The sequence below is a fragment of the Phodopus roborovskii genome, unplaced genomic scaffold (genome assembly GCF_943737965.1).
Source record: "Phodopus roborovskii unplaced genomic scaffold, PHOROB, whole genome shotgun sequence".
NCBI lineage: Eukaryota > Metazoa > Chordata > Mammalia > Rodentia > Cricetidae > Phodopus > Phodopus roborovskii.
In genome coordinates, this window is record NW_026126623.1 from 5,359,105 (window position 1) to 5,382,830 (window position 23,726).

Sequence of the window (23,726 nt, forward strand, 5' to 3'; positions counted from 1 at the left end):
TGGTGTTGAGCCTCGATTTCATTTGCATGTATACTGCACACCTAGGGTACCAGGCCATCACCGAAGTCTAACAGTCATCCTAGAGTAGGAAAGCCTTACAGTCATTTAATATGCACTACTTCTCTGATGCAGCCCCCATTGCTCCCACTTCCTGTCCTCCTGAGCCACAATGCTTGCTTGTTTTTGTGAAATGACCACACACTCCTTGGTAGCTTGGTGTTCTATGACCTTCACAATTGCTGCTTTCATCCCCTAAAAGGTTCCTCCAGATAGGCACACAGCTTGCTATCTTGCCTCCTCTTCATGTGAAGATTGTCTTCTCAGAGATAGGAATATAACTAACTCAGCTTTAGATCCTTTGCCCAGAATATTGACTGTTTAATTCCCAATGCCCTAAAATACTCTAGTAGAAATACTAAATGAAGAGAATTGGTTACTCAGAAGACCCCTAGAACATGACACATATACCAGCCTCACTGATGCCATTCTAAGATTTAAAAAAAAATAGTAACTACCACAGAACTGCAGTATAATGACCTTGAGGTACTTGCTTCCTTTTACAAGCTACAGGTTGTCTCCTCTGCTATATTGCCTCTCTGTGGACACTGAACTAAAAGTTCTATGGTTATAAGGCAGATCTTTTGGAAACATCCAAGCAGGAAAGCATCACTGATTTACCTTATGTGGTATCACCAAATGGCAAATGAACTATGAGGGAAAGGTGTACCTCACAGCAGAATTCATGCGGTGATGTTGAGGAAATAACTCTTCTATTCATGAGCATTTATATTTTAATCACTGCTTTAATCCTTGTGTCTGATGGGATACGGTAGAGGCAGGAAAAAAAAATGACTGTCTTCCCTTTGCAGTTGTCTTGTTTTGGATCTGTCTACTTTCAAAACCACTTCCCAATTTGTATAGACCAGATAATTCTGCACACAAGCCTATAACTCAGATATGCCTGGATTAAACCTGGTTCTAGAACTAGCTGAATAACATTTAACAAGTGGACTTTTTGAAATTAATTTTTAATTTTTTGAAAGTATCATACATGGGTACTATATGTACATCATTTCTACTCCCTCCTCCTTTCCTCAACTCCTCTCATGTCTTTGAACTCTTAATTTCATGATCTCTTCTCTGTTATTGTTACATATGTATATAATATGTATATATATGCTGTGGTAGTTTGAATGGGAATGGTCCCCATAGACGTATATATTTGAATACTTGGTCCCTAGTTAGTAGTACAGTTTAGGAAGGATTGGGAGGTGTGGACTTCTCAGAGGAGGTGTGTCACCAGGGGCAGGGTTCAGGGGTTTCAAAAGCCTATGAATCCTGTCCTAGTTAGTCTAGTTAGCCTAGTGTTCTCTCTCTCTCTCTCTCTCTCTCTCTCTCTCTCTCTCTCTCTCTCACACACACACACACACACACACACACAAAACACATGTCTCCTGTTTGCAAACAAAGATGTAAAATCTCAGCTGTTGTTCCAGTATCGTTCATACCTCTCTGCTGCCATACTCTGCAGTATGGTGGTTATGTACTCTAAACCTCTGCCACTGTGAGCCCCAAGTTAAATGTTACAAACTTCACAGGTCATGTCATTTATTCATGGCAATAGAAAAGTAGCAACGATACGTGTGTATATGTATATACTATTGTGACCATTTAGTGTTGATCATATGTACCTGTGTTTGGGGATTATCAATTGGGGCTAAACCTATCAGGGGGTCCTTCCCTGGACAGGACAGATTCTCCCTATTGTTGCAGCCTTTGATTACATGTAGCTCCTCATCTAGGAGTGGAGTCTAGTAAAATTTCCCTCATCCACATTGGCATGCCAACTGGTGTTGTCATTGTGCAGGCTTTAAACATAACCATATTGTTGAGATTTAGTGGTCATAGGGAAGCTGTCATGTCTAAAGGACAGGGATTGCTAAACTCCTGCTCATGACACTCTTATCCAAGAAACTTTCATACTACCCCATATGTATAGGTCTACAAAACATGTATACACATTAAATATTTGCTAAAATAAATCATGAAGAAATTTATTTTACAACATTTCCTTGAGGTAAATATTTTTACCACTAATAGAAGATGAAAGCAAATTACCTGCTGATTGAAATGGAGATATTTTCTTTTCAAATAAGGAATTAAAACTTGGCTGAATTTTTATGATGTAACAAGAACAGCATCTCCAGTACTTCTCAGAGTTCTTTGATATTCTGTCAGTGCTGAGGATGCTGTATCATGTAAGTGGTTGTTGGAAATTCCTTCCTGTTACCAAGTCAAACTCTGCCTAATATTTCTTTTCAAAACTTATGTTAGCAACTCAAGCACAGAAAATCTTAAAAGTAAATATTCTGGGCTTGAGAGATGGCTCAGTGAGTAAAGCCTGAAGATCTGGGCTTGCGCCCAAGGACACACACAGTAGAAGGAGAGAAGCAGTTCCACAATATCCTCTCATCTCCACACATGCATGCACATATGTAAATAAATAAAGAGTAATTATAAAAATAAAATCTAACATTATAACACAATAAAATACAAAGATTATTAATTCAACACATGCTGAAGAATGATGGTAGTAAACTATAAATATGTGTTTTCTTTAATTAAACAATTATAATTTTATAAGAGCAGAAAACTTTATTGTACAGAGAAATACTATAATTCATATTATACAGTATTATCAGATCTGAGCCAAGCTATTCAAGAAGCATTTGCTAATGTTGTTTGGAATAAGTGCATATGAAGTGCAATGGAACATGTGTATTCAGAACTAAGGCTGCAGGGAAATCCTGTGGTAACATGGATCAGTTCTGCCATAAATATCTTATATTAATTAGCCATTTGACTTTGATTTAATTTTCAGTCTTTACATGGCCAGGAAACTTTCACTGCTGTTCAATTATTTTTATCATCACATTCAGTTAAGTGTTGCTACAGTTAAGAAGCTGGGCTTTAGAATACACGCTATGTACCAAAGAACACCATGTGTCAACACATTCCCAACCCAATGGAGACTCTTAATGGTGACCAGAACATCTCATGGTGTGGCAAATGAAGACTTCATGAACATTTTCATTTATGCATGTACTATCACACATCTATCTTTGTGAATATATGTATGTGTGTATACACACAAACATATCCATCTCTGCCGATGTGCACCAACGCTTGGAGAATAAAAATTACTTTGATAGTCATCTGGAGATTGCAATTTCTCAAGAAGGGAAGACTTCTACACAAGTAATCACATACATAAATGTGTGGGACTGGTGCTTTTCAGTATTCTAAGGCTCTCTGACCAACTCCTTTTTCCCCAGTCTCAGTGGCAAGAACAATGAAGTTACCTCCTGAAAAAGACCAATAGATGCCAACTCAGTCACCTGGGGCTTTTACAACATCATCTCACTGACTAGGTGACTTGACACAGTTGATATCTCATGGTACTGGAGTCTGTATGAAAGTCCAAGGTGTCCAAGGTCAAGGCCCTGGAAAGTTTGCTTCTCAGTGTGTTCATTTACTTCTTGTAGATGACTGTCTTCTCCATATGTAGAGAGAGAAAAACAACAACAAAAAATCCAGAACTTTCCTTTCTTATTAAAATGTCAGTACTATTCCATGAATGACTCCATGCCCACATCCTCATTTAAGCTCAATCAACTCTTAAATGCCATTTCTCCAATGCAGTCATATGGGGGATTAGGAATTCAGCATATGAAGAGAGGGAGGTGGACACACTTCAGTCCTTAGCAATTGGACCCTTCAACCAGCAAAGCCTACACAACCAAAGTGACAATAAGGATGGGTGTAGTTCCTGGGCTGCTCCATCTGAGTGCTAGCTCCTGAAGAAAGTTAATTGTCATTATCAACTTACTAGGAGGCAGAATAATCACGGAAACAAATCTCTGGAACTATCTCTCAGTGGGTTTCTGTATTAACTTAATTAAGAGGATAAGTCTAACTCTAAAGATAAGAAGCATCATTCCACAAGCCAGGGTCCTAGACTAAAGTGAAGAATGACTGGAGCTGAGCCTCACCATTCATCTCGCTCTGCTTCCTGGTTGCAGATTCCGTGTGATGTACTACCTAAGTTCCTTCCAGCAAGACTTGCTTGATGTGACTATAATCTTGAACTGTGAGTGAGGCAATGTAACCCTCCTGATTGCTTCAGGTGTTTTTCTCAGTGTTTTGTCACAGCAACATCTAATATACAGCCTAAATAAGTAAAACATAAAACAAATCAAACAATGTATTAGTTGGAACAGAGAAATCATAAAAAAAGAAGCTAGGTAACTTCAGGTGAGCTCAGGGGAGGACAACCTATCCACAAAACATAAACAAGTCTAGCTTTATCAGACAGCGTCCCATGTAGAAATGAATAATGATGGTCCAGGAAAAATGGTTCAAGTTCTCGTTTGCACTTCTGTCCTCGCTATGGGATGGGTGCTGACATAAATAACACTCATGGAAGCCATCTATGTCTCTCATTGGGACTCACATACAACAACCTTCTAATTTTTGTGTGATTTCTCTCAAACTCTGCCATGAAAATGAACCTAACAATTACCATTCACTATGGTAACTCTGAGATACACATTTTTCCCAACAAATTAGCAATGCTGTTGATTTTGATTTGATTTCTAAGCATCTTGCCTGCAATGAAGAATGGACCCTTTATTGTAAAAAAAAAAAAAAAATAATAATGATAGGGAAGATATACTTGTTAATTCTCCTTGTAAATTAGTTGTTATCTCCACTTGTAACTTAGTTTTATGACTCTGTTTATTAGAAGTCAGTCCTTAGAGTTGAATGGCCACCAGGTAGTTAATGACTTCAAATCAATAACACATTTACACAGAGATAACCATGCCAGGCTCAAATTTGCCTTTGTTTTATCTACCTCCTCTTCCCATAATGATGCCTTTCTCTTTCTACAGATTCCTAGCCAAAGCAGAAAGAAGATATTTTCCAATAGCATGGAAGCACACTGTTATGAAAATGAAGGCAGGATAAGCACATTGGGTGCAAAGATGGGAAAACAGCATAACAGAAGGAAATTTCACCCAGTGTTGACAGTTATAAAGGATTTGCAGAACAGGAGAATACAGGGGAAAGGAAAAGGAATAGATGAGAGATGGAAAAAGGCTTCCCAGAGTGAGAAAGAATAATTTAAACATAACACTTGGGGTCTGAGCTAGTAGACAGATAATGGTGGTGCTGTCAGCAGTATTATATGTGAAGGCCCTTTGGGGACAATGTCTTCCAGTCACATGACTTGAAGCCATGTTTCCCCAGGGCTATCAACACATGTGATTCTGAGGATGAAAACCAGTTTGGTGGAGTCTGACTTTTCCAATCCTCCTCTGCTAAGTGTCTTTTCTGCAGTTTGCTACTGTGGCTGCTCTGAGAATCTGTGTGGATGTTCCTGTCTCTACCTGTCTTGTGTACTCTCACATCCCACTCATACCCTTCACCTTTATCCCTCCCCAACCCCCCCATCTTCTCGTTCTTTGTTCTGACCGTAAGCTGACCCTTTCTCTTTAGCTGCTGACACTGGTGGATCTGCAAAGTGTCTAGATAATCCAGATATGATATCTGAAGTCTTCTGACAAAACTACAGGCTCTGGATGATGTTAACAAGGCAGAACATCTGCAAAGTCTGTCCTTTAGACCACAGAGTTTACCATCTCCCCCTCAGGAAAGATACAAGCCATACACCCAGACCAAGGATGTTGAAAACCTCTGATGTCCCTGTTGTATACCAGGCTGGTCACATGACAACTAGTGCCATCCATATTAGTTCTCCCCCATCCCATGAAAGTTATAGACATCTGTGGACTGTTTAGAAGGAAGACAAACATGAGCCAGATCCAGGAGACAGATAAGTTGATATCAAGATTCCATTGGCACAAATTTGTCAGGATTTCTTTTGTCATTAAATAAAGCCAAATTCATAAATTCAGATTTCAAGTTCTTACCACATTTGGATTAGAACGTAATCCACCTTCACAGACCTCTCTAAACTTGCAGCTAACATCTTATAGAATAGTATACTTAGAATTTTTTTAAAGAAAGATATATTGATTTTATTATCTCAGGAACCTAAAAAAAAAAAAAAAAAAAAAAAAAACCTCATGATAAAAATACTGATAATTCCAATAACTGCTGAGAGAGAGGGAAAATTTATTTTGTCCAGTGTCAAAGCCACTAGCAAGGTGCCCATGCTTCTGTATACAAACCCTCCCCCATACATGCACTTATAAGCAGCCCTAATGGGTCAACAGGTAAATAATGACAAGAACAACAAAAAGATAGAACAAGTCCAGTGGTCAGGCACAGGTGAATGGATAAAGGAAATATGCTCTATATATTCAGTAGAATATTATTCAACATAAAGGAGAACAAACCCATGCCATTTGTAAGAAAATGGGTAAAACTAGTACTGGTCACATATTAAACAAAATAAGCCAGTCTCAGAAAACCACACCTCCTCTCAAACGTGGCATCTAAAAAAAAAAAAAAACTTACAAACTACATTGTGGGTGAGTAGAGAAAAGGATTAGAATCAAGGAGAGTGGGAATGGCTACAAACAAATTACCAGAACACACTATATACTTACAGAAAAAAAAAGTCACCCATGAAGGCCATTTTTAATTTAAATAATAAATGCTATTAACAAATCAATTCTGAAAACCCACAAATATACTCTATTAACCTGGGTCAATTGCCATCAGTGCTTTAAGCATCGATGGAAGATGCCATTCTGTATATATGTTCCTCTTATTGGTTAATGAATAAAGGCCTGATGATGGCCAATAGGAAAGCAAGATAGGTGAAACTAAGAGACAAGGAGGATTCTGGGAGGTGTAGTAGAGAGATCAAGATGTAGGCCATGAGAGGATAAGAGGTCAAGACTCTCTCTCCAGTAAGACCACGTGGAAACATTTAGGTTGTAGGAATGGGTTAATATTTAAGACAGAGCTATCCATTAAGAAACGCTAGTAACAGGCCGACAGCTTAATATCTTATACAGCATCTCTGTGTGTTATTTGGAGCTGACGCAGCAGTGGGTTCAGGCTGGCAGGAAACTGCTTGTAACAAAGCATAGTTGAACATATGCTCTGTATGGTCCCAGAGCAAGGCCTTCAGAAAAGGAAAACTTAGATATTCCTCGCCTAGCCATGCCTACTCTGCAAATCACAGACAACTCATAGAGAAGAGTGAGGAAGAAATGCCTCTTTCTGCATATCAAACACTGGAATCTTAGAGAGTGGAAAGACCCATCTTATACCAAAGGGACCATGAAGATTCAAGCACCGTGTAGACCACAAACTAGACCATCCTCCCCTGGCCCCCAGGATAATGCTGTAGCATTCGTCAGTTTCCAATCACACCCTTTGCAATGCTTAGGGTACCTAGATTGAAATATTTATATATATTCAACAAAGACTACTAAAGGGTTAAATGATCAAAGTATCCATAACTCAAAAATCTTTCTAATTTGAAATTGTTCCCATATGAAAGCCAAGAAATCCACTCAGATTCGGATAAATGCAAAGATATTGAAGACAATTTCAAGATATAATCAACAGGTTTCCTTTCACATACTGACAAAGTTTATTAGATCTACCTTATTAGCATTTTGCAAAATGTAAACATATTTCAAATTTACAAATATTAAATATATAATATTTTACAAACAATATCACCTAAGTCAAAATTAAAATCGCTAAGCCCTTTAATGAGTAACAATGTCCAAAAGGACATGATCCCAGAATCCTCCATTCCCAGAGGCCATTCCCCAAGGAAATCCAGACACACTGTATGATTGACAGATTATCATCTGAACGTAAAACCAGAACCTTTATGGAAGAATCAATTTGGATATAACTCTAAGATTAATCTGGAATACATTAAAAAAAAAAGCAGCCTCTTACTTCAACTTTGGAAGCTATTTTTGCATCATTAATTAAGAATTCCATCAAAAATATCCAAGTTGACTGATTAAAGTGATTGTCCAAATCAGGATCAGGATATAGGAATTTGGTGAATTTCAACTCTTCTTCCAGATCTATGAGCTTTGGCATTACACTGGCCACTTAGACTCCCTGAAATGTTGAAGCTTTGCTAAAACCCACCAATCAATGAACTTTTTATCACTGACTTCTACTATCTTTTTGTGCAGAGAGGTAAAGGAAGTTCTCAAAACAGAGTGTGCACAAGTTTACACAGACCTGACAGCACAGGAAGAAAAGGGTGTCTTTTGGGCTGTGGTTGTCAAAGAGAAACATACACACCACCTTAAAATAATGGAGTGTATGCTTTGTCTACAAAGTCTAGATTAGAAAAAACACAGTGAGCATGCTCTGTCTACAAGTCTGATTGAGCTTGTAATGTAGAGGGGAGTCTCTATTGCTCTCATTTGTTGCCACTCCTCACCTCAGTGTGAAAAATGTAACCTATTGATGGTAAGGGGAGGAGGAAGAAGAGGAAAAAAGAAGGAGGAAGAGGGGAACAAACAAAAGGTTAAAGTTATGTGCCCAATTTCTTTGCCAGGAGAAGAAACAAAGAAACCTTGCCCACCAGGGCTTTTAAAGCCTTAAATGGTCCTAGAAGGTTCTTTGGGGCTAGCTTTTAAATACATAGAGGTCATCCCTAAAACAAATGGGAACACCAGTGCAATCAATAGTGCATTAATTTAAATTCTCGCAAATGACATTCTTTCCATACAGTATAACCGCAAAGTAACTCCTACCCAAATTTCCCAAGGACAATGACTGCACCTTAAAAACATTTTTTTTGAAATGGGACATGCCCAGGCCTCACCTCTGGCTCCTCAGGAGCATCCCCTCCAAGGGGATGTTTGTGCAGATCCAAGCCACTTTGGCTGGATGCCAGCCTCTCTTCCGCAGAAGAGGCATAGATCTCCTCAGAGTCGGTGTCCACCCCATGGATATGGCTTGCTTCCTCCTGGCTCCAGTCCAGTTCTTCCTCAGACTGCTTCAGGGAACTGCTGCTGCTCTTGGGGACGATGCCTGCTGTGGACAGGCTATTGGGTACTGAGGTATAGGATGACTGGGGCCCTGAGTAAGGCCGGCCCTCAGGGTCCAAGGCCTCTGCTTCCAGGAGGTCAGGCACAGAGAGGCTGAGGCGCCTGTCCAAGTGATGCTGCACCCTTAAATCCAAGGGTTTGCTTGGGTTCTTTTTGGCTTTCTTCTTGCTCAGGTTGATTAACAATGGTCTGGTCCGCTGTTTTAATGACCCCCAGACAGATGATTTATCCAGATCCATGACTGCATGAAGAATCAAGAATTCCACCCCTCAAAAGAGTGTGCCTCTAGTGGAAAATAGTCGGTGATTCCTGCAAGACATATCACAAGGAGAGGATATGAGCCTTCTCACGGTGTAAGGGCATACACAAGGGGAATTTATACAGAAAATTTACTCTTGATCCCTTAATGAGAAGCAAAACATCAAGGTCATAATTTCACAGACATCACAAAAAGTATTTTTTTTTATGCAAAAGAATGAGGTCTTTTATATTCCAGTGCACTGGGGTCCGTAGTCTTACTTCACGTGGGGGTAGAGGACTGGGAACCCTGGGTACAGGATTGAGATAGCTTTTTTTTTTTTTTAATTTATTATTTTACATGTCGACCCCAGTTCCCTCTCCCTCCCTCCCTCCCTCTTACCCTCTCTACCCCCTCACATACACCCTGACCACCCTCTCCTCCTATCCCCCCACCCCAATTCCACATGTAGGGCAATGCCATCCAGGTGGGGTCATGTACATCCATGGAGCCCTCACCTAATACCTGTTGGAAACAGAAGCAAACACCCATACCTAAACACTGAGCCCAACTAGAACCCAGATGTAGATGGAGAGGACAAGAACAGGTTGCAAAAACACATAGAGACAGATGACCTGAACAAGGAGGAGCTAACGGCCACTAGACTGATAGCTGGGAATCCAGCATGGGACAGACTCAGGCCCCGCTGTATATGGGTCTCAGCCAGAAGGACTGAGCAGTCTAAGGGACCTCAGACAGTGGAACCAGGATGTAACCCTGGTGCACAAATGGACCTTGTGAACACATCCCCCATGGAGGGATACTGCTTTAATCTAGAGACAGGAGAGAAGTCCTAGTCCCTACTTCAAATGACCTGTCAGATCTTCACAAAAAGTATTTTTAAGAAACAAAATATTTATGTCAGTAGTAATAGAAAAGTAATGAATGGGATTATTGGCTTGAATGAAGCGAGCAGACCCTCAACCATCCCCCTGCTGTAGCAGCCATGACAGGCTGCAGAAAAGACCCAGCATGCTGTAGGTCTCTGACTAAATAACATGTGCTGAACTTCTGACGTTGTCCAAACTTGTAGTCACTAGGAAGCCAGATACCCTCCATGTGGCAAGGAACCAAGGTCCATTTACTTCATGGTACCAGTGAGCACAGCAACCACCCCGGGCAGGCCTATAGGCCATAGCAACCAGTTGACCAATCAACACAGGAAAGGTCGCTGAAGCCTGGAAGTACACCAATCGTGAGACTGTTGCAGACCTCCCCCCCTTCCCAGACACTCCCCTTGCTCTACACCAATATATTTCCTGTCCATGGTCCCTCTAGGTCCTTTTTCCTCCACCTGCCATGTTAAAAGGATGAAGGACCCAAGTTAATCCAGTTAACTTTTTAATTTATTAAGGACTCTGCTTTTGCAGGATCAGGTCTCTTGGTGATCTGGCCATTCAGAATTTAGACACACCATGAACACAAACTTCATAGGAAGATTACTTATTCCTCCACAAGGATAACAAAGCTAAGACATTTGTTATAGCAGTTCCTGAAGCATCTCTTCATCATAAAAAAGGGGGATCTATGTGTACTTCTATAAATGGAAGATCACCAACTATTTGCTGTACTTGGAAAAGTAATAGGTATTTTGGACATTGTGGATTGGCTGGTGTCTGATACAGTTATCTAATAAAATTTTTAAAAAGGAGTTGTTGTGACATCTAAGATGATTAAAAAAAAAGTACCTGCAGCTAAGATCATTGCTATATATGCTCAAATGAAACCCTATGTATATACCAATACACGCTGCAAATGCAACATCTTCCTGTGCAAAGTCAGGTGTGGTGTGTGTGTGTGTGTGTGTGTGTGTGTGTGTGTGTGTGTGTGTGTGGTTTATGTGTGTGAACATGTGTATTGAGGCCAGAGGCTGATGTTGGATGTTTCCTCAGCCACTCAGTGCCTTATTTTTTGAGACAGGGTATCTCACTGAAACTCACCAACGCATCAGCCTGCTAATGAGCTCCAGGTACCCTTCTGCCTTCCTCACCCAGTCCTGGGATGACAGGTAAGTCCCACCCTTTAAATTCTGGGAATCTGAACTCAGTTCCATGCTTGTATAGCCTGTACTCTACTGACTGAGCCACCACACCAAACTCTGTATCTGTTTTGAAGGACAAATGTACTCCTTTGAACATGAATTTCATTTAATAGCTACACTTTCATATTCACTTGAGGGTAAAGAAAACGCCTTTGTCAAAATGAAGAGTCCTGTGACTATCAAGAAGGACTAACAATCCTTCCAGAATGGAACCTTCTACAAAGCAAGCCAAAGAGCCCCATCCTGATGATATGAACTGGACAAGTGTCTCAACTGCAATTGGGAGTGTGGATAAAGACAGCTGCACAGACACATATATAGTCACACTGGAAATGCTATAGTGATTTGAGATGTAACAGATTGGACTAATGTGAAAGCAAATAAAAACCAAATTTAGAGAAATGACCCTATCCTATGTGCCTATTGCTTCCTAATATCTTTTTGATGTGATCACAACACTGTGACCTGCGCTGCACTGATGTTGCCACATCTGGCTGAGGAACAAAGATAAGAGCCTAGGGGTAGGGAAAGCACTTTCTAAAAGCAAGCTTCAGTGCTCCTCTGTCTCCTACCATCTCATATCAAGACAAGGTACTTAAGTAGTGGAAAGAATAGTCAAAACTCTCCATAAATCGAGATTCACATAGCTATTAGCCTGCTGAACAATAGAATATGGACCTCTGTAGCCCATGCCTATTGCTTATCACCACAGGCAAGAGATTAGCTCAGTATGCACTTGGTGTCTCCAGTACTACAGACTAAGTCCATGGGATATGGAGATGGACTCTGGGTTCAAAATCTACTTTGTAGCATATTACCTTTCTGTTTGATCAGAGTTATGTCACCTCATTATATCCCCATTTTCTCAGTTCTCCAGTTGGGATGAGTTTACTCAGTCAAAGGAAATGATATCTCATTAAAATCTTCTGATAAATGTATGGAGGATATTCATGTTAAGACGGGTGCTATAAGGGATCTAGGGTACAAATCACAACTTCCAGAAATTCATCATAGAAATAGAAACAATACAAGACAAGCAAAACATCTGAGAGGAATGATGTATTCAAATTCCATAGTAATTACATTCTTAACATTTAAAAAAAAATGTTATTCTGATCAACAACAAAAAGGCAGAGTAAAGAAAGTCTCCAGTAAGAGGAAGTTTTGACATGCTGCAAGTAAAATACACAAAATAAACCATATCCAAAGCTTAAAATCATATCAAAGCTTACAGGCTAACATCCGTATAAATGAGAAGCTATGTTACACAGGGATGATGCACATATGAATTTACAAAGACTGTAATAAACTACACAAGATCTGTACAATTAAACTCACAAAGTCCCAGCAGAAAAAAGAGGAAATAGGCACAAAATTCAACCCCCTATCTAAGAAGCAATTTTCAATGCACAGGTACTGAAAGAGGGTAAAACAGTCTTCTCAAATGAAGTGACACTAAGCATATGAGCCACACTCCAAGGCAGGTCTCACATTCAGGAGTAGTTGCCAATATAAAACTGATTCCATGATGTTTTGTTTTGGTGTGTGTGTGTGTGTGTGTGTGTGTGTGTGTGTGTGTGTGTGTGTGTGTGCGTGTGTGTGCGCGCGCATGCGCGCGCGCGCATGTACATCCTTTGGGTTTGGTTTGTTTATTTGTTTTGGGGGTTTGTTTGTTTGTTTATTTAGAGCAGCTGTTCTCAACCTGTGTGTCCCAACCCAGAATGAGCCTTTCATAGGGGTCACCTAAGACCACTGGAAAGCACAGATGTTTACAATTCACTTTTTAACGGTACCAAAATTACAGTTATAAAGTCACAACAAAAATAATTTTATGGTTGGATGTTACCACAGCATGAAGAACTGCATTAAAGGGTCATACCATTAGGAAAATTGCAAACCACTAGTTTAGAGAAACAGAAATAGGATGGAGTTGGATGGGTATGGAGTGGGAAGAATATAGGAGGGGTTGAGGAAAATAATCTGATTAAAATATGATAATTTTAAAGAGAAGTTGCAAAAATGGAAAAGGATGCCAGTAACTTCTGAGCAAAAATAATGACCTTGGGTCTGGAGACAGCATAAATGCCAGGAGAAATCTGGAGAAACACAACAGTACAGGGAGGAGGTGGGTGGTGCACTTGAACATGACCTCAGTGGGAGCAGTAGAAAACAAATTGCTCAAGGAATGGAAGAGGCATTAGTGATTTCATACACATAAGAAAAGTGGGGGTGACAGAGGTAGGCAGAGATAAGGTGCACGTTCACACTCCCAGGACTCTCAAAGATGCCCCTGTATTATCTGAAATGAACTCACTGGGGAGGGCATTAAAACAAATTTTGTTGGAAATTTCTACACTAAAACCTAACAATTTGCATGATATTTAAATAATTAAGTTCAATATATCAGATGAACCCGGTTCTCAAGAATCTGCTTTGCAATAGAACTTCCTGGCAATCGCTGTTTAGAATCTAAGTCCTTAAAAGAAATTTGCACTCCCTGGTGGGTAAGTCTATTTGTTTTGAGAAGAAACTATGAGAGGAATTAAGTGCTCAAGTAAAGGAGAGGTTTGAAATCTTTGTATCTATTTTTTTTTTAATCATGCAATAAAGTGGTATTGGCTCTTTAAAAACATATCCCTGAAGAACTAGTTGCATGTGCTGCTGTCATCCATGCAGCTGGACTGCCCTGTGCCAACAAATAATCCTTTCCTTGACATTTGGGTAGGATCAAAGGAGGTTGACAGAAGAGGGTATTAGGGACCATTAGAACTCTGTCAAGAGAAACTCATTGCCTCTGGTAACCATAGGTCTATTCTCCATAGCAATAGCTCTGTCTTGAGGAAATCTCCCAGACGGAATCACCCTCATGTAACTTTCCAAAGTTGACTCCATCAAGCTGCACTCAGATTCACCCAAGTTGTTGGCTCTATTAGCAGAGGATTACCTCTTGATTTCCAGGAGCAGTACACCACTGTGTTCACATAACAGACTGATTTATCTTCCTTGAGGGGCAGTCTTAAGTTCTGTCAACTAAAACTGTTATAAATCTGTATAAAAGTAATGTCCACTCTCTGAGGTAAATGAACAGCTACATTTTTGCTGGCTGACATGGCAAGTATATACATACTTCATAGGAAATGATTCCTGGGTGGTTGTATGTATTCATTTTTTTTCCACTAATAATTGTGAGATTTCACTTGGTACAAATATTCACCCTATTTTGTAGCTTGTTTTTAATGTTGTTATTAATATCTTTTACATAACAAAAGTTCTTAATTGTCGAGGGTTAGCTTTTAGAAATAGGATGACATGTAGTAGATCTTATGCAACTAACTTGGTTTTGTATCTAAGAATCCATTGTCTAACCACAATTCACAAAGGAGATCTCCAGTGTCTCCTTCTAGGGATTTTGTAGTTTTACATTTAGAATTATAGCCTATTTTAACAAAATTTCTACATATAAGATTAGATTTAGGTCAAACTTCATTGTATACATGAATGACAATTTATTCCAATCTTCTTGTTGGGACACTTGTCCTCCTCTAATGAATTACTTATCTCCTCATGTCTCTATGAAACATGTTCTATTTGTGAAGGGAGGTATACTGAACTGTCTGTTCTGTTCCATTGACGCACACACCCATCACGTTCCACTACAATATTGTTCTGATGGCCAGGATAGCATCCAGTCTTAAAATCAGCTTGTGTAACTTCTGTAAATTCACTCTTTTTCAGAATTGCTTAGCTATTCTGCTAAACACATCACTGTTAGACAAACTAAATCCAAGTGTTGTTGCTTAATACAAGACAATAAAAATACAGCAGGATTTTTGTGTAGGTAATAAACTTACTCTAAATATTCATATACAACCACAAAAGATGCAGGCAGTGATGAAGTGAAGATTGCACAAAACAGTGGATTACAGGAAATAGCTCTTCTCTCTGGTGAAGCTGTCACTCTAAATGGCACTTCCAAGTTTCATATTTTGTCTAGTGAAAAGATCTACATCTTCCCACTAGCCCAGCGTGATCACAGAAGTGGCATGAACCTAAGGCATGTCTAGTTCAGAAGGCTCTCAACTGGTGGTGTTCTTCCCTTTCTATCTCATTCCATTTTATCTAGAGACAGGACTATTTGTAATAACTTTCTCAAGAAAAAATTAAAAGCATGCTGCCCATCATTTCCAGTCTGTAACTAGAACCAAATGTACTAAATCACAAGCAAGCAAACACAAAAATATTTGTCAAGAGGAAAGAAAACTCCTTCTGCTTCCTCTGCTTTGTTGAGTGTGGTTAGAGTGCATGTGAGAGGGCAGAGAGGGTAAAAAGAAGGGAAGGAAGGAGGGAGTGAGGGAGGGAGGAGGGAGGGAGGGAGAGGGAACTGGGATCGACATGTAAAATAATAAATTAAATTTAAAAAAAAATGCTTTGGCTCCAAAATTTAAGGTCAAGGACAAGTAACTGGGGAAAAGGATTTCTATTTTTGTTTCCACAGAAAATGAAAAGATGTGGGTTCCTTCCAGACTAATGTGGTTTGATCAAGCCAGACTACCTGACACAGAGTACGAGGTGATCCTACATTCCAAACAGCTGGACAAAGCAGCCCTACAGACTACAGCTAGGATATCTGAATCTTCTTCGAATCCCCCATGACAGCGCCCCTTACCAGCAGGAAGTAGTTTGGAAAGAACAACGCCCAAATTCCCAAATATTGTGTATAAATGTTTGTTTTCATTTAATTGGACTTTGTTATATAAAATAAAAAAAAAAGAACATGACAATGGGAAGGGAAGAATTCTAAAACCCAAATGTCTTTCACTTTGTGTAATCACATAATAAACTCAGCTTGTTACAGTTAAAAAAAAAAAAAAAAAAAAAGAGGAAAGAAAAAAAAATCAATGTGTTCATGTGGGTGTGGTGGTGCATGCCAGCACTTGAGAGACAGAGACAAGTGGAACTCTATAAATTTGAGGCCAGCCTGATCTACAAAGAGAATTCCAGGATAGCCATGTTACAGAGAAATATTATCTTGAAAAACCAACCAACAACCACCACCACCAAAGCTAGTGTGTTCTTAAAGGTATACTGCTAACTGAAGTTTGGTCTCTTTCATGACTAGAAACACATTTCCTACACTATACAGTTTGTACTTCTGAATTAAGGAATGCTAAAAGAAGAAATCCAAGGAGGACTTACATTTGAAGAAAAGCCCAGTGAGATAAACCCACCTATTTGAATATTAAATGTAATCCAACTCTCCTTACCTCAAAGGATATTTGAAGCAAATCCAAATGTTTTATTTTCTCTCAAGTCCTAAGTTCAAAGACTCTTGTCAGAAGTACCCAACAAACTGAAAGTTAAAGATGAATGCTTGCTAGCAGGATAACATGGCTACCACAGTTAATTGGGTATTTACAAATAGAGAGCAGAGTGGATTTCAAATATCTCATAGATAGAAAGATAGATGATAGATAGAAAGATAGATAGATAGATAGATAGATAGATAGATAGATAGATAGAGTCTGGTCATTTTACATTGCATATGAAAATATGACACAATATCCATTCAATATTATAATTACTGTGTACCAATGGAAGAAAAAGATACACTAAAACTCTTTGCAAGAATATACTCATGTTTTTACAAAGCAACAGGCAAGTTTAATCTTTTTGCAAAACAAAATGTTTCTGATCCCTGGTCCCAAACCTCAGCTTTCACTAAATGAGCAGCAAAAAGCACTGTGCCTCTCTAAGGTGTTAAGGCAGGACACTGTCTTCACAGGAAACAGCCCAAGCCAAGGAAACTAACAGTTGGCAGCTAAGTAATTGCCCAAATGGAAACAGAAAAACTTCAACACTAACCTTCCACATGTCTGACTGAGGCTGAGCCACACCAGTAGTGGAATCCAAACCACAAAGAAAGAAGGGGGTGTTCAGAGTGATAATGGCATCTGTTTTTTTCTGTATGAGTTTAACTCAAAGCACTTGTCATAGTTCCCCTGTAGCAATGGGTCTCAACCTATGGGTTGCAACCCTATTGGGGAACGATTGACCCTTCCTCAGGGGTCACATAACAGATATCCTTCATATCAGATATTTAATTATGATTCATAACAGTAGCAAAATTACAGTTATGACATTGCAATGAAAATAATGTTATGGTTGGGGGTCACCACAACACAAGGAACTGTATTAAAAGGTCACAGCAGCAGGAAGGTTGAGAATCACTGCTCTGTGGAATAAATTGTAGGTTTATTTTCACATTGTAGGTGAATGTGAATTCACGTGGCAGAGTTAACAGGCAATGTATTCTAATATATCTTATTTTGACCAAGCAATCTGCATCTTGAATTCTGACAGAGTAGAAAGTCCTACTTAACCATAAAATTTGGGATATTTTTATCCTCACCTGCAGTGTATTTTAGTTGTATGTGGGGTGATTAAGTCTATTTATAAACCTAAAATGTCACTCACAGCCATGTCAAGTATAACAGATTTTCATTCCCAGTTCACTACTCTTCCCTATGTATGTCTCTATCATGTATTTGTTAATTAATTAATTTATTTATTTATTTACTTACTTATTTATTTATTGCCAATATGCTTGCTTGAACCCAATATGATATGATAATTTAAAGTGCTTTGCCAGTATTGAGTAAATACAGAGAGTGGGCTTCATCATGGTTCTCTCATCACCCGTCGTAACAAGGTCTGCTTCGATCCTTTATAACTCAGCCTGCTTTGGGGAGTTTGAAAAGTATTTTGCTTATGATAATGCTGTTGTTTGTCATATACTTCAGATCGGTGCTTTTCTGAGCCTGGACTTCTGAGCTACACTCATGTGGTCAGGTCATGTGTTGCTAGGTGAACTTCTGTTGTTCTTATTTTTATGCTTTCTTTCTTTGGTTTGGGATAGGAATGAAATTTCATTTTTTTACTCCTATAAGTGATCAACTTTCAAAACATCTTTTACTGCAAATGCCCAGCCCACTTCCCAGTGGCCTGTGATAGTCATTGTAAGGCTAAAGTTTCCATATCCAGAGTCTATAATTCTATAATGATTGTCTACACCCGCTTTATACATACAGCAATTCTTGCTGTTGGTTTAAAGTTTAGAAACAAGATAGGTAAGTCAACCACTATTGTAGTTCTTCCAATTTAGCACCTCTGTGTTTGGTGTCCAGTTCCCAAATTAAAACAAATAAATGAATATTCTTATCTACTAGTCACAAATAAGGTTTCTTTCCGTATGCCCTTCTCATAATAGATTAGAATAGTTTGTTTTTATTTAAAGACAAATTAGGCAGGAAGTACAGCATAAAGAACCTACACTCCTCTTCAGACTGCTTTCCTGCAGCCGTTCTCCTCTATCATTTATCGTGTGTGTGTGTGTGTGTGTGTGTGTGTGTGTGTGTGTGTGTGTGTGTGTGTGTGTGTTGTATACATTCATTGAATGTAGCAGTGAGTTTCATATAGCTCATTTCTTTCAAGGATGCTGTGCAGTCTAACTGCACTTCCCACAACCTTCTTCCACACATGTGTGCCCCTCCCCTTTCTCCCTCTTCCTAGGGGTCACTCTGCATCATGCCTGTCTGTGGGTTTGAACAAATATTTCTTGTTTACAAAGCATTATAACAATTTTACAAAATTGTTTCCTTGACCTAAAGATCCTCTATACTCCCTAATCTTCCCTCTCCGCTGCCTCTGCATTTGCAGTCACCAATTGTTTTAAAGGGACTCTAGCATTGTTTCCAGAATGGCAAATCTCAAGTCACATATTCTCCAGTCTCTCCTATTTCACTGAAGCACATTTAAGGTTCCCTTTCTCCACTTTTTTTGCATTTAATAACTCCATTTTATAACTTTGGAGGTAGGTACCACATTTACAAGGCAATATTAGTTGTTTCTATTATTTGCCAATATGACTAAAGCTGCTATAAATATACATGTGTGAATTTGTGTGTGGAAGTAAGTTTGATTCATTTGGGGAAGGGATCACAGGATTATCTGATATCTGTGCAACAACATTGGGCAGTCTTCAACAATCATCAGTTATAGTTTAAATGTGTCCAGAGTAGTCAGTCTTACTCATATTTTGACTGGCAATGCCTGGGTATCACACAGGTTTACCCCCACTCAGTTGCAGTTATAATTCACTGAAGTTACTAGAATATAGGAAACTGCCTTTATGTGTAGAGTCTAATTCCAGTCATCTTGTTGAAATCATTTGAACACTAATAATTCGCCTAGAAACTAAAATCATCTCTAGTTTCCAGGATAGACAGACAACTGTCTTAGTTTCTTTTTCTCTTGCTATGACAAAGAGCCTCCCAACACAGCAACTCAAGGGAAAAGGTGTTTATCTCAGTTCATAGTTCAAGGGTACAGTCTCCTATCATGGAAAAGTCAAGGCAACAGGAGCTTGAAGCATCTGGCCAGATCATATCCACAGCTGCAAGCAGAGATATGAATACCACTGCTGAAGTGACCTTGTCTTCTTTACACCCCTGGAGCACAGTCCCAGGGAATGGTGCTGTGCACTGCTAGTGTGGATCTTCCCACACAGTTAACCAAAACAGCACAATCCCAGAGGCCATATAATCCCACACACATGTTTCTTGGGAGATCTCAGATCCTGTTCAGTTGACAGTTAACACTAACCACACGATCAAATCATTTCCAAGTGGCAATAGTTTTATTTAGCTTTTTATGGGGATAGATTATGTTTTCCCTTTTCACATGAGTAGGACATCTAATCCAATTGTAACAAAAGTTCTGCCAGAAAGCACCTGAATATTTCTCGACTTGTCTCAAGGTACAAAGATAGCCTTAGTTTAGCAATCTAGAAACTAAACAAGTATTGAATTGTCAAAACAGCTTTCCTCCATCTGTTTAGATAACTGTGATTTTTTCTCCTTTCATATGTTAATGCGGTAAATCACACCGATATCCCAGCGTGGAACATTTTATTTCATTCCAAGGTAAATTCAAATTCTCCTTTTATTAGTTAACAATGTTGACCATTGTTAAATTCAGACTGCAAACATTTAACTTAGAATTTGTTCATATAACTTCATATTTAATATAGACTTCTAATCCTCTCTGGGTATTTCAGTTTGAGACTCATCAAAGAAAACATTAATGTAAGACAAGATTTTCTTGAAGTTGGTGGAAGATGGTTCCATTGAGATAAAGGTCATCTTCCCATGCATACACACACACCCACACACACACACAGAGAGAGAGCACATGGCCACCTACCCACAGGCATATATATATATATATATATATATATATATATATATACACACACACACACACACACACACACACATGTAAACACATGTTCATGTCCATCCCTCACACATGCACATATGTACATACAATACATACACACACACACGCATGTAAACCACCATATGCACATATATACACATCAAATACAATACATGCCCACCTCTGACACTTCTACATATATACACATAAACATATACACATATACATGCATAATCACTCCATACACACACAGGTGCATTCCATCCCTCATATATACATATAAAACACACACACATGCCCACCCCCAACATGCACATATATACACATAATACACACAGTTGTGGAATTCCTTAAAGACTCACAGAACCTAACTGTAATGTTGTGTGCATGAAGTTTGGAGGAAAGGCTATTTAACTATTGGCTGAGACTTTCTTTATTGGGTTTAGGTGCTTGTTTTTATTTATCTTGTATTTCTTGAAGATTAATATATTTTATTGGAAAGTATAAGTTGTTATCTAGTGTTTCAAACATATCAGCATAAAACATTCATGTTATTACAGATTCAATCTCTGCCTACTTATGAATGCACTCATGTTATTTTAATATTATTTTTCCTTTGCATAATAAGAATTGATAGAGCCCAAAGATGTTTCTTTAAAAGTTCTTATGAAACAGAAAAATACATTCCACTTGCTATATTTTGAAAATTTTCTTCTATTATTATTTCCAGTTTCATCACCATCTGCTCTTATCTTTCTTACACACTGATGCAAAACTAAGCACCTAAGTGTAAGGGGATGGGAACTAGAGGAATAGCTCAGCAGTTAAGCATATGTAAATCCTTACAGAGGACCTGATTTTGGTTCCTAGGACCTATGTCAGGCACACAGAGAGATATACATATACATACACACACATACACATACACATAGACAGTGTGCAGAATAAGTGGGGTACACTAGAGGAAAAGAAAGAAAGGAGCTTGAGTCTTTAAAGTCTCAAAATTTTCCATAAGTCTACAATAAAATAGATGCTGATTTATTGGTTCATGGATACACAATTACACAAGGAACTGGAAAAAGAAACCTAGGTAATGGGGAATTATAAAACTATAGAAAAAATAAATTGACTTTTAAAAGTTTCTTCAAGTATATTTTGAAAGTTTCCATGTGAACTTTTTTCATATCTTTCATGATTTTGATGCTACTATCAACGATGACCTTGTTCCATTTATTAATGACATACAGAATTGTATACAGAATTTTTGCATTTTAACCTTGCTCTCTTTTTTTCTAACAAGGTATTCAGTAACTGCTCTCAGTATCTGTAGTCATACAATCTCGCCATCTGTGACAAAGCCACAGCTTTCTTTTTCACAGATTCCTAACTTGTTTTACATGTTGATTAATGACAGTAGTGCCGGAGGACTTCATTCAATAGGAGCCAGTAATAGAGAGAAAGCTTTCCAAGTTAAATTACTTAAGTATATAAAAATTTTATAAGGTTTTAAAAACTAAATACTCAACAGGATAAGAAAAGTCCCTCCTACATCTAGTTTAATAAGATTTCTCATAAAGAATGCTAAGATACAAAGAGACTACTTAATTTCTGCACAGGAATTGTTTAATTATCTTTTTTGTTACTGATACCTAACTGGTGTTGAAGATTGAGAATAATTTTTAGGTGGTCTTTGGCTCTTGGAGAGAGTACTGCTCACCAACATGACTGCCTGAACACGAGCTAAACAAAGTCTATGCCCAGTGGACTGGGGAAAGCCAATGGGGCCTCAACCCTACACAAAGAACTATAGGCAATGGAAAAAGGCTAGGAACAGGGATTGAGCATGAAAATTAGTTGTTCAGTCCCAAATAGTCAGCCTGAAAATACCCATCAAGTAACATTATATGGACTGATCAGATTATATTTAGGCATATATATGTATGTTCATATAAATAAATATATATTTATATGAATATATATCCATGCAATAATATTAAAGGGTGAGACCATGAATTCAGAGAACAGAGTAATAGAAGGAAGGTTTAGAGGAAGAAGAGGAGGTAGAGAAATGTTGTGATTATATAATAATCTCAAAAAAAATTTAAAGTACAAAGAAAAATGCACAGAAACTCATATGCATACCATAAACACACACAGAGCATTATAAACATGAAAAAAATCTCCAGTTAGAATGTACTGTTGACATAAATGTTATCCAGAATTAAATAATAATACAATTTAATAAACAATTTGGAAATTTCAATTGTTATGTTAAATGCTAAGATGAAATATAAATGCATACAAACATATACTGAGATTTATCATAAAGTATAATATTCTAATAGAAATAATAAGAATATTAAACATTTTCAAGTTGTTATTTTATATGTCTGCCAATTATTTGCAGGTGGTTGACTCTGTTGCTCATAATCTGTATTCTTATTGAACATTTTTTTCTCTGAGCAATATTAATGATAGAAATTGATAGCACTCAGTTGAAGGAATAAAGAGGAAGATGTCAAGGTTGAGTCCAAGTGATTTCCAATGAGCTAAAGCCACTCACTGAAAAGTCTAGACTTTACAGGGACATCACAGATTTAGTTCTGGCTTCTTTGTGTTTAGTCTATCTAATGGGAGAAGCCAAGCTGGAATCTAGAAACATGACTGTAGAACAAGGAGACAGATCACATCTAAAAATTAACATTGGAGAGATTAGTATTCAGACATTTATTTTTTAAAACTACAGATGAAAATACATAATGATGGCATGAGCCTGAAGGAACTCTAGCTCTTAATGGCCAGTTATGGCAGAATAAATTCACAAAGGAAACTACAAAGATGTAGACAGTAAAAAAAAAAAAAAAAAAGGTGTGGTACCACCTATGACAACAAGAACCTAAAATGGAGATGCCAAAGGAAGGGTGTTTTATAGAGGAAGTGGTCAGTAGCCCCAAGTATTGTGCATAGACAAAGAAGAAATAATCTTGAAAGTATCAGTCTGTCAAAATGAAATGAGTTAAGTAGCCATGCTATGAGTTGTCTT

At 38.3% G+C, this 23,726-nt stretch overlaps 1 protein-coding gene across 1 annotated transcript in view; it reads right to left on the reverse strand.

Annotated features, from left to right (window-relative positions):
- Mctp2 (multiple C2 and transmembrane domain containing 2) overlaps nt 1–9,374 on the reverse strand; it is a 170,806-nt gene extending 161,432 nt beyond the window's left edge. Inside the window, exon 1 of the mRNA XM_051206493.1 lies at nt 8,843–9,374. Coding sequence (XP_051062450.1) covers nt 8,843–9,307 — 465 coding nt within the window. The 5' untranslated portion in view covers nt 9,308–9,374. The remainder of the gene's footprint in view (nt 1–8,842) is intronic.
- Between the last annotated feature and the right edge of the window lie 14,352 nt (nt 9,375–23,726).